Genomic DNA, 12,577 nt, shown 5'->3' with positions numbered 1-12,577 from the left:
AAAAAACATATTTCGCTCTCCACACCCGGTGTCTTCGGAAATGTATGGGAAGTACTTCTTGAAGATGTAAGCTCAACAAAATCTTAACATAAGAGAAAAGACAAACAACCTTTGTATATTTATGTATCTGTATGTGTACGTCTTCAACAGCAATACAATCGGGGAAAATTTCTATTTGTTGATGTAAATACTCTAGGTAACTAGTGAGGGCTTTGTGTCCTTTGTTGAGCCATTAAAGGCGAGTATAATCATTTTAGTGTTGTATGTCTGATGTCCTTTGATACTTAGGAATTATGAATTATGGTTTGGCACGCGGTGTTTAAGTCAATGGGCTATCATTAGAAAACTACTGGAAAAGCACTGTGTGCCCACTGCACGTGAGTGGCATGAAAAAGCTACCAGTGCAGACAATGAACTCTGTTATAGGAGAATGCACACAGAACAAACAGGTTTTTAAATTCACCCAAAGAAAACAAAATATTAAATCATTAAAAATCAAATGAATTTTATTTCTTTTGCTCCTGAAGGTGTCATAGATGTAATCTATCCACATTTTATAGATACTTATTTGGTTTTGTTTTCTATGCTAAATAGATTTAATTCACTATGCCCGTTGGTTAAAATGTCAATTTTGTGAAATATATCATACCTTAGGAGACAAATCTATCAGCTGGATTTAGATGGTTTGTGTAGTCACTCAACCAGAATAATCTCGACAGGTTTTTTGGCTTGTTAAAAAAAAAGTAATAAATGTAACATTTTCTAAATGTCACCTCTTGTTGCTTCAGTGTAATGCAGTTGCATATGCATCAACATTCCAGTTTTTCAATCTTTATTTTCTGGTCAAAAAAAAAAAAAAGTGCATATCATTATGGTTTCACGTACTGAAGGACCTCCATGAATCTTCCATGTCAGTTATTTAAGTGAAATTGTTTGCTGCTGTTACAGTTGTTATGCCATCTTCATTAGATCATCCACAAACAAGAATCTCCTTAATTACAAATTTTGTTTGCAAATTAGCAGTCACTCCAAGTGTTTTCTCTGCCCCAAGTCACTTGAACATGCCCGATAAACTCAATGCTTTTATCCAAAGCAACCTCCAACACAGGCAGAATACAAGGCAAGCATTACAGCCACTGAGGACATGTCTGTTGCATAAGTGCCACCACTAAGTCCAATATTAGATCAGATACAAATGTGAGAACATTAGCATAGATTCATAGTTAATGTCAACTGTTGTGCATGTAAACCTTGTAGTGAAATGAAAGATATCCCTGATCTTTAGTGTTAAGGGTTCAGTCCTTCCTTCTGAACAGCCTCTGTAAACTCCTGTTTGACTTGATGAAGCAGCTCTGGGTGGAAAATCACATCTAAAGCAGTCATAGCCAGGGCTTTGGCCGTCTGCAGCGTGTAAGGTTGAGCTTTCTCAGACCCTAAGGCCAAGCAGGACAAGAGAGAGACTGAGCATGTGTCTGATCTGATTTTTACATCTCAGCAGCAGCAAATGGTACCCTATACAAAATTCATTGTGAGGAATTCAGAATTGAATAAGAATTCAATACAAATCTTGTTTTCAAGTGCCTCAGAAAAATGATTACGTTTGACTATGGAGTGTGCTTTTAGTCTGTCTCTAATCAAATCACACTAAGTATTTCACAAAGATCGAATTTCATACGTTTGAAAGAAAAAATGGGTGTGCATGAACATGCCTGGAGTGTTCACTGGTCTCAGAAGCTTACCTGCAGCTGCAGCGTACTCTTCTGTGTGGTTCAGTGCTGTGGTACCGATGTAAAAGAAAGGGTGAATTCCAGGTACCACAAAAGACACATTCCCAAAGTCAGTGGAACCTGTCAGGAAACATTATTAAAAGTTACTGAGGTCAAATATTCAGTATTCACTTCTGAGAAACTATATGTAAACGTAAATCGCCGTGATTGTACACACACACACACTGCACACAGTGTACACAGTGAGCAGTGAATTTGTCTCTGCATTTAACCCATCCATCACACCAGTAGTGAACACACAAAACAGACGCAGGAGCAGCATTCCTCTGCACCCGGGGAGCATTAGGGTTAAGTGCCCTGCTCAAGGGCACACAGCCGTGGATGTTGAGCCTGGGAATCGAACCAGCAACCCTCCAGGCACAAGCCAGGTTCTCTAACCTTTGGACCACGGCTATGAAAAGATAGTTGAGAACTGATACGGTTTTTGTCATTTGGTAGATTTCACATGGTAGTCATGCACTCACTTTTGCGTTATAAGGTAGAGTTAATATCACATTAAGCAACTTCTTGATATACAAACTTGTGACAAAGTAATACCCATTTACCAGAGAAGCTGCCACAAATGCTCTTGAACTCCATGCCCAAGGCTTTCCCATTCTTTTTGTACAAGTTTTCCAGTGTCAGATTTTGAAGAATGTTGGAGTATGCATGGTTTGGGTAAGTTATATCCACCTAGGAAACAGTCAATAATGAGAGGACAATAATGATACTTTCTGTGAGAATTATAGTTCCAATCCAACATTTACAACAAGACACCACAAGTCACCTTATACTCACCTCACAACCGGTTGCCATGGCGGCAGACCTAAAGCAGGCCTCTGCCTTGGATTGGAGTTCAGGTAGGTCTCTACGCAGCGGTGTACGCAGATAATACTCCAGCTCGGTGTAGGCTGGAATAATGTTTGGTTTAGTCCCACCATGTTTAATAATCCCTGCAAAACACGATTTGTATACCTTCAACTGAAACGGACAATAACAGCATCAGTTTCTCTCAAATTCATTTATATCTTCTTATTCCTGGCTAATTTCTGGGCTTTCACAATCATATTAAAGATATGATGAATAGTGCTAAGCTTTGGCTTGAACTATGTCCCTACAGGCAGTGCCTCTCGTACCATGGAGTCTCCAGTCAGGTTTCAGTTGCTGCCTCAGCACAGAAAGGCTACTGTAAGCAAGCACAGCAGCATCCAGCGCATTCAACCCCTCCCATGGGTAAGCAGCAGCATGAGAAGCCTTTCCATGGCACTTCACTGTGCAACTGAAAATGACTTTGGAGTTTCGATGAGGCACGCAGTGACAGCACAGTAAGCAAAATTATTTGTTCTGCTGACCTGACACTATTTAAGCAGGTCTTGAAATAAGTCTCAACAATAAGATAATGAGAGTTAAATCTATACTTGAGAGACACAGAGAGAGAGAGAGTTGAGAAATAGCCAGCACAGACAGTAACTGAGTCTTACTCTGTGATAGCCATGCATGAATGAAAAGCTGAGTTCTCCTGAGCAGGATGTGCCATGAAAACAACGTCCAGGTCCTCGAAAGCCCTAGCCTGTATCAGGTCAACTTTCCCCCCTCCATCCTCCTCTGCCGGCGTCCCAAGCACTGTCACCTTAGAAATGTTTGTCAGGAATACTGTTACAATATCTGAATTGGATTTAACATAAAGAATCAGAAAAAAAACACAGTACAAACAAGCTGAAACAAAACTGTAAATAATGGCGAGTTGGTTAAAGAGAATAACGGAGACATGCATGCATCAATGAAAACTAACCGCATATCAGTTATACATGTATAGCAAAATCATTTCGCGACCAAATACACAGCCTAAGTATCCATATCTTACCTTTACCGGCACAGGAATGTGTGGCTGACTCTCCAAAGCACGTTTTAAAGCAAGTGCGGCAGCGACTCCGACTTCTGCTATGAGGTTATGGCCACACGCGTGACCAATACCGGGTAACGCATCATATTCACACAAAAACCCCACATTCACGATGTGGTCACGGTCCAAATTATCAGTGGTACACCACATAGCACGAAAAGCTGTTTCCAGCTTGAATTTAGGTTCAACCGTCCAGTCTCTCTCATCTGAGAAGAAACTAACAAGTATATCGTGGGACTGTTTTTCTTGGTACGCAAGCTCCGGACAACTCCAAATTCCATTGCTTAGCGCGTGTAATTTTTCCTGGGCTGCGTCTATGTATTCCCCAACTTTATCCTTTATCCGTTGTAATTCTCCATCTACCGCCATTGCACGTCAAAGAAGAAACCGAGTTCTGATTTAAGGTCTGATTAACACCACGCAAAATAGAAAGACATCTGATACGAGGTGCACTCTTGCCTTACTCTCAAAGGACGTTAACGGAAACAACGCTTCACTTACAAGCTGGGAAATGTAGTTTTGAAAGTACTACATAATTTGCGGTGACTAAAGCTTTTTCTCCACGGATATTCACTTTGTTGAACCGAACTCAACGAGACAGTAAATGTACCAGTAAATGACAGCAAAAATCAAATATTTAAGCGTTTGAATATTACGACCCAGCTCTGCAAAAGCTGTAGGGTGACGATTAAAATTGCCACATGTGGTTGTCCCCTTTACTTCATTTCACAAAACTCTTAACACAAATCACAGATTCAGATTTAAACCCCTCATAAATTATTATTTTTATTATTATTATTATTATTATTATTATTATTATTATTATTATTATTATTATTTATTAGTGGCACCAATTTTTGTGTATAATCAATCAAGAAAAACTGAAGAACCACGGTCTTGCCTGTAGCTTCTTACCAATCCACTAGAGGGCAAGATACACATAAACAAAATATAAACAACAAATTAAAACAGACATGACTAGTTGGACATTGTATTTTAATTTAAATAATATTTTGCTTTCTTAACCTGTGTTAGCATTTACCATCAACATATTTACTAATATGTATTTAAATAATATTGGCCTGGATCCAACCTTTATTTAAAATCACGCCATAATCAAAAATGTTTCTCTTGAAGAGATTACTAAATACTAGATTACTGAACATCATCAAAGTACTTCAGTCACATTTCTTGGCAAATCACTGGTGAAACAGAGAAGATCATGGGCAACATGAGCATCAATTGGTGAACTTAAGCCAGACATGCAAAAAAACAAACAAACAAAAAAAAACTGCATCCTCAAACCTTCCCTGGCTTCATGGCTACATAAAACAAAGACACTGTATACACTGTACCCCAAAAGTAACATTATTCTTTTGTTCTAAGCATTCACAGTCTTTCCAAAGGGAGAAAAGTAACGTGAGCGGGCATCTGAGAGATCTCTCCAGTAGTTTCTAAAACTGATCACTAACAGTAATGTAAAAAGAAAAATCAGACTCAACCTAATGTTTACTTCCAAAGTCAGTCAGAATTCTTTATTTCTGACAGTTTCAGTCTAATGATGCCCTGAAAATACATACTGAACTTAAAAAACAAAAAAAAAAAAAAAAAAAAAAACAGATAATGGAGACATTGGCAATAAGAGGGAAATGAGGAATGTTCATCAAAATATGAGGATCATACACGGTATTATTATTTCTAACATTGGTAATACAACTAATATTACTATTACTAATATTACTACACTTAATAAAGTCAAAATTGTCAGTCAGACCATCTCAACATCTCAGAGACTCTGCTGGTGTACGAGACATTTGACTGGCTTTGGAGGCACAAAACCGATTGATGATCAAAACAATAAGTCTGCCAATGAAGAAGAGCTCAAACTCAACAAAATCTGTTTGTCCATGTGTTACTGCAAAAACTAATGAAATCTGATGACTATTCCTCACTCCAAAATGCATCAGTTCAGTTTCTGGCCATACACTGACTGGATTCACCATCGGACAAATGTACAAATTTCAACATATCCTCTGTGCTTTTGTCGACATATTGAGTGTCATACATCACTGAATCCATAAAAGAGAAAAACTGTCAATACTAATACTGCCCACCTTTTCCCCAATGACTCCTACCACCTCCACCTCCCCCACCTCTGTATCCACCACCTCCTCCATATCCACCAGTTCTGTGTCCACTGCCTCCATATCCACCTCCTCCTCCATATCCACCTCCTCCTCCGTATCCACCTCCTCCTCCGTATCCACCTCCTCCTCCTCCATATCCACCTCCTCTTCCGTATCCACCACCTCCTCCATAGCCTCCTCCACGAGAGCTTCCCCCTCCTCCATACCCCCCTCTTCCACCTCTCCCTCCCCCTCCTTCTTGCCTCTTTTGCCAGGGAGGCATCTCTGGAGGAGGGGCATCTATTTCAGAAGGCCGTCCACCTCGATCAGGCACTCTACCCATCAGGATCTAGTGTGGGTAGGAAGAAAGATGTGTAATGTAGAACAGTCTTCTCTGAATGTTAACTTCAAAACCAAGTGTTTAAAATCAAGACCAGTCCTGAAAAAAACCCTCCTTAAGCCAATACATTTTCTATCATAAATACTTAATGTGATTAAAAAACTCTCTGAAAGCTGATTAGAAATATTTTGGATACATTTAATTTTGAGAAGAGCTTACTTTGTTGACCGCACAGGCTGTCCTCTCTCGGCTAGAGCCACTGCTGGTCTTCACCACGTTGCAGAGATCTTCTCGAGCTGCAAGCAAATGGGCAGGACTCACTGAGGACTTGACAGTCAAAGAATGTCTCTTCGGCTGATAGGCTTTGGCCATGGTGTCAATTCTTTGCTGTCCAAAAAAAAATCTCAGTATTACATACATTTATTAACTTATTGACATTTATTACCTCTGACCCCTCTTTACTCACATTAGATACAAAGAGAACTGAGAAACATCTTAATCTATTTAAAAGCGCAAACCCACAAAAAAGTTCTGGCATCTCTGAATAAAGAAACAAAATTTCACTCAGAATTACACCCACATCATAGTTACATCCACAAGAAAAGACAAGAACACGAGACTTACATTGTCTAATTTTTGAAAAATCATCTCAAATGAACACCTTCTGAATTTGATGCAGTAGAAGGAAGAGCTAATCAAACAGAGCTCAACTTACCTTTGCTCTGTCAGACCAGCCGAAGGACTGCACTGTGACGTCCAGCCGTTTGACCAGCATCCGCCGTCGGCACTCATACTCCGCCAAGAGAACGGAGTTTATTTTCTCCAGCTGTGACTGTTGACAGAGGAATCCACACACGAAACACACATGAACTTGCACTCCAGAGAACCGTCTTCAGAGGAGTAGACACAGAGCTTAACACTTTTTTTTTTTCATGAGGAAAAGTCAAAATTACTGTTTTAGAACAGTTTTAGAATTATACATCTCTCAGTTAATAAAGGATTGTTTCAAGGGATTAAACTGTGGAAGTCCTCTCTTACTAAACCTGTAATGACACTGGTGCATAGCCAGTGCCATTCAGCATAAATTTCTTACCCACTGCTCACTGCTGAGGGACTTCTTCAGCAAAGGTGTCCCAATATGGTTGTCTGGAACCTTCTGCAGCAAATTCTTTAACTAAAGACACATTTTGGGAAAAGTGTCAGAACTATGAGACTATGCAAACCTACTTTCCAAATAATTGGACGGAATCGAAATTTCAGCAAATAACTGAGAACGTCTCAATAATGTTATCAGTGAAAAACAACCCACATCTATGGTGTCAGTTTTACCGAATCAACTGGTGGAGCCAAAAAAAAAAAAAAGATAATATGAACAAACGGAAAGTTAACCTGGTTTTCTATGGCAGAGAATAGGCTTTTTGCCTCCTGACTGTCTTCCTCTGAGATCTTTATTGTTTTACAAATGGTTTGGAGGTCAGAGAGTGCTGTATTCTTCTCCTCTTCATGCTTTCTGCTCTTTGCAGGTCTGCTCTTCATAATCTGGGCAGCTTGTAACTCAGATCCTAGGAACACTGTGCGGACAAGGAGTGTAAACAGCAATCTGTGCAATTACAGTTACATAAGTCTCTGTAATATACAGAGCCTGCATTTTCATATTAACTAGAACAAACAAACAAACAAAAAGATCACGCAACTATGCTGTTAAACATCACTTTACATTCAAGAAAGCATAACCATACACGCAAATGTGAAGTTCACTACTTACATATGAGCTTCAAACGATCCTTCTTACTCCCAAACTCTCCCTGATTTAATGTCGAAATAAGTCCTTGATCAGGACAACACATCTCTTTCAACATATCACCGACTTCTGACATGAACTCTTTTGTATTTTCTATGAAAAAAAAGGGAGAATGTGACAGTGGGTCAATGGTGAATGAGGTAGGGGCAATGTACAGTGAGGTGAGATGTAAATGCTAAGATTTCTCAGAAAAAGGGATTGAGCCTGTTCACTAAATAACGAAACAGCATTCTGAATGGACATTCTTGTTTGATTAGCAATTCAGTCTAAGACTTGTCTTAATGTCTCAATGAACACAGCTCAAAAAATTCCCGCCAGTAACATTAACGCAGAGATTACCTGTGGCCGACGAAACCTGCTCATCAAGATCACAGAATGGTCGCAGTTGGGATATTAACCATGTAAATAGCTTGATATACTCCGGCGATGAAAAACCATCCTCCGATGCCAGTGCGAGCGATTTTTCATCGAACACAATCTCGTTATATCTGTTCGACATTCATATTAATGAGCAAATTACTTATATGTGTAAACTTAAAAAAATATGTAAATATATATATATTATTATGACAACTATATTTTGCGAGAGAGTTACTTAATCTGAAATTATGAAAAAACAAACAAACAAACAACCCCCCCAGAAATTAGAGAAGATGATAAGGGTGTAGTTAAACTACTTTAGAGCCGCCGTTTGTTTTATGTCACTGCAATGTTAAGTATGTTGTGTTATTTTAGAGTCAAATGAAAGAGTGTGTTGGACAACTACCTCATTAAATGCATGTAACATAGCAATCTAGCATGTGTCATTTAAGTGCATGTGCGTCACGGTTGCATAGTTCATCTCTAGCTTACCCGAGCTGATCTAACACATCTAATATGTCACTCTCCATCTCCTTGAGTAAAGAATAAATAAAAAATCAGACACAAATCATTTACGGGAATCATCCATTCTGTCGCGCGTGCTTTGACTTCAAGTAGCAATACACGCCGCCTCGTGTACACCACCTGAAAAATATCCGTAGTGGTGACAAAAATGATATCTCGTGGTTCCTATCTTCATGCGTTCCTACTTCAGAACGACACTCGCTCCAAAATTATACCCTGCCATAACACAAAATTTGAATAACAGAGCGTGGTACTTTCTGAGGATTACGATATGTGTATTTGTTTGATAAAATAAAATAAAATAGTAAATGGCTAGTAGCAGAATTCCTGAAAACATCCACACATTAGGGCTGCTTATTTCAAACAGATCTCCCCCTTCAGTTAAACTGTCATGTTTAACGCCTCACTTCAGCACGGCCAATAGTCTCTACTCGTATTATTATTATTATTATTATTGTTGTTGTCGTCGTTGTCGTTGTATTTAAAGTGCGCTCAGTGGATAAACCTGTCCAGAAACCTGAGGCAGGAACAGCTGTGTGCCTTTTGAGACCGTGAAGCCAAATTCTAACTCATTTAGAAGTTTAGAACTATTTAGAAAATACTTGAGAAAAGTAGAAATATTTGACAACTGCATGTAAGAATACTAGTTCTCTGCCAAGTTGAACGAGAAGCACCGATGTGAGGCTGTCATCGAGTCACGCCACACATTGACACATTTTCATGTTTATGTTAGGGCTGTCTAGCACAATGAGCACAATGATGTTTTCTTCCATTTTCAGAGTATTTCTGCTTTAATCCTGACTACCACTGCGTTCCCTGACAATGAGAAACACACTCATAAAGTCATCTAAATGCTACCACACCGTTGTTGTGGGGATGGTATTAAATACTGAACTCGTTCACATATTGTCAATCGTGTACTTGCATTTGGTCTGTTAAAGTTGAACAGGACCAAAATTGAGCAAGATTACTAAAAGACATTTCAAGCGAAGGCTGAGAATGTGAACATACTCACACTGAGGCCACATTAAAACTCACCATTTTATTATGATAATGTTATTTGATATGTCAAATTACAAGTGTATGATGTAACATAAAAACAGTTACAAACATATGTATGCATATTTACATTACATATTTTTGAAAAAAAAAAAAAAGCTACATCTGTGTAAAGAAAATACAACTATGGCATGGGTTATTGAACTATATATATATATATATATATATATATATACATATATATATATATATATGTGTATGTGTGTGTGTGTGTGTGTGTGTGTATGTACTGTGTGTGTATATATATATATACACACACTCGTTTTTTAACCTTATACTTGGTATTTTCAAAACCATGAGAGAAATACCTAGACTTGTATAATAACCCAGCAGAACCAGAGCGAGAGCTGTTATGGTTGAGATGGAGACTAGGATGAGTGTGAGGCACTTTTTCAAGGTTGTCAGGATGTGAAGCCAATGGCACTAAAACGGAGAAAGACAGGGAAATTGCGGGGGGAAAAAAAAGAAAGAAAACAGGCAGTGTTTACAGAAAAAATTATGAGAAGAGTACCATTTATACTTCAATTATCATAACACAAAAGTTTTTTTTTTTTTTCTTTTTCCTTTTTCACTATTTAGAACTAATCACGTTAAATTTTACATCAAGTGCAGCAAGAGGAAGAAGAGAAAGAAGAAGTAGCAGAGGAAGAAGAAGAGGAGGAAGAAGAGGAAGAAGGAGGGGGAGGAGGAAGAAGAAAGCCTAGCTACATATATCATCAGTGCACCTAAGCATCAGAGAACTGAAACCACTCAACTGCTGTGAAAAGAATCATCTTCCTTTTTTTTTTTTTTAAACAATACACTGAAGAGACATGTTCATTTAGGCATCGTTTAAGTCAGACAAAGTCAAAGAGTGTACACCATTATGCATCTCAGAGCTATGCAGAATTTTAAAAAATGGGGGGGGGGGGGGAGAAAAAGACAGCGAGACTAGCAGCAAAGTGGTTAAAAAAAACAAAAAACAACTGAATTTACATGTAGGCAAAGTTAATGAACAGATAAAAATATAGTAAAGCCGACAGATTGCATATAAAATACAGTACATGGCATGAAGTTGCATCGTGCTGGTTAATGAAGAATGAAAAATGTGTCACTACAGTTTGTATACAATAGTATTGTTTAGGTATCCTACGTTTTGCTTCTCAGCCAGCAAGTTTTAATCAGGTTGATCAAACCTTGGTTCAGCTTGCAATATGCAAAGCAATCCAATTACAATATGGGAAATGATTAAAAGAAGTAAAAAAAATAAAATCAAAGAAAAAAAAAAAAAAAAAGAGTACAAATGGGTGCATTATAAAATGAACAAACAAATGAAGACATGTCTGATCAAGGTTATATGATATCTGAGAACTAGATAATGTTTTAACAGTCTTCCATAGCTCAATTTTATTCCTCTCAACATAAAAATTAGTGATTGTTTCTAGCAGCTTCAAACGTCAAACTTTTTTTTTTTCTTTTTTTCTGTTTTTTTTTTTTTAAAGTGGACTGCCACTACTGTATCGCACTAGCTCTCTGTCCTTTTCGCAATACAAAACTAGAAAGAAGGTATTAGCATGTTCATTATTTTTCATCATCCGTACTCCCTCTACTTTTCAATGTGAAACAGTACTATAAGGTGACCTATATACACAATGCTGTCAATTCAAACCAAGGTATATATAATGACAGCAGTGATAAATACAACTATATCTGAAAAAAAAAAAAAATTGAGTGGGTTCATTATCGTTGTTTAAATATAGTGTTACTTATTTACATTTTTTTTTTTATTTATGCTTTTGAGTTTGGTACCTAGGGTAAGATCTATTACACTAAAGTGTCTCATCACTGAACCAGTGTGGAGAAGTGTTTTTAGTGGTAGTTTTAATTGCATAGAAAGTGAAGTATGTTAATACCGAGTGGCTTAGGGGAGACGGGAGGTCAACAAAAAGAAAAAAAAAAAAAATCCGCATGTGGATTTATTCTCTCACATTTGCTTCCTAAACAGCCAGAGAATGGTTTTATTCCTGAAGACAGGAACAAACCCATCAGTACGGTGGAGCTCTGCTTAGTGGGGTGTGAGAAGGGGGGGGCGCTTAATGAGTATCTGTTTCTGCTCTGACACCCAACACTCAGGGATATTTCCTTATGAACCTTTCATTTCCAAGCCGTCGCAATTTGTCTTGATGGAGCATTGAGAAACTGTCAATGCAATTGTAAAAAGCAAATTACACTTGTAAACTAGATTTTTTTTTTTCTGATACCATGCAGCATTCATTTTTAGAGTTCAATATCTGCTAGATATTTTTGCTAGACATTTTTTTTAATCCAGTGTGGAGTGCATAAAGATATTCAAGCTCTCATAATAGCGATCCAAAAAAAGAGGCAAAAAGCACATACAAATGGTTCAAATGAATACAAAGGGGGAAAAAAAAAAAACTTTTTGCAGTTTGTAGACTGAGCTGGAACCAAAGCTTGGAAACCACTGCTTTGATGAGGGGATTTTTTCAGATGCACGGAGTTGTTTTCCAACTAAAGCCAGTTAAGTGCTTTGTTCAAAAATGGTCAGCGTATACCCCGACTCAGTTATAATAATAATAATAATAATAATAATAATAATTATTATAATAATGATAGTAATAATAATAATAATAACAACAATAATAATAATGGAGATTATTATTACAAAACTTGCTGGTTGAGCAATACCTCAGTTTTGGT

The 12,577-nt window shown here is 37.8% G+C and overlaps 2 protein-coding genes across 2 annotated transcripts; both read right to left on the bottom strand.

The window, feature by feature from the left end:
* Positions 1 to 774: 774 nt before the first annotated feature.
* LOC115825687 (peptidase M20 domain-containing protein 2-like) lies at positions 775 to 4,038 on the bottom strand. The gene is made up of 7 exons (XM_030789479.1): positions 3,631 to 4,038; positions 3,248 to 3,396; positions 2,903 to 3,045; positions 2,565 to 2,719; positions 2,333 to 2,459; positions 1,740 to 1,847; positions 775 to 1,433 (listed from the first exon to the last, which is right to left on the bottom strand). Exons 1-7 carry the CDS (start codon positions 4,036 to 4,038, stop codon positions 1,288 to 1,290), a joined length of 1,236 nt encoding a protein of 411 aa, XP_030645339.1. The 3' UTR covers positions 775 to 1,287.
* Positions 4,039 to 5,769: 1,731 nt separating this feature from the next.
* Positions 5,770 to 8,826, bottom strand: fam98b (family with sequence similarity 98 member B). Its single transcript, XM_030789458.1, has 9 exons — positions 8,789 to 8,826; positions 8,276 to 8,424; positions 7,901 to 8,029; positions 7,525 to 7,706; positions 7,229 to 7,309; positions 6,851 to 6,967; positions 6,355 to 6,522; positions 5,901 to 6,144; positions 5,770 to 5,840 (listed from the first exon to the last, which is right to left on the bottom strand). Exons 1-9 carry the CDS (start codon positions 8,824 to 8,826, stop codon positions 5,770 to 5,772), a joined length of 1,179 nt encoding a protein of 392 aa, XP_030645318.1.
* Positions 8,827 to 12,577: the final 3,751 nt, after the last annotated feature.

Source organism: Chanos chanos, chromosome 1, assembly GCF_902362185.1.
Source record: "Chanos chanos chromosome 1, fChaCha1.1, whole genome shotgun sequence".
Taxonomy (NCBI): Eukaryota; Metazoa; Chordata; class Actinopteri; order Gonorynchiformes; family Chanidae; genus Chanos; species Chanos chanos.
Note: the sequence above shows the minus strand (reverse complement) of the source record. Positions and strands in the feature narration are given on the sequence as shown.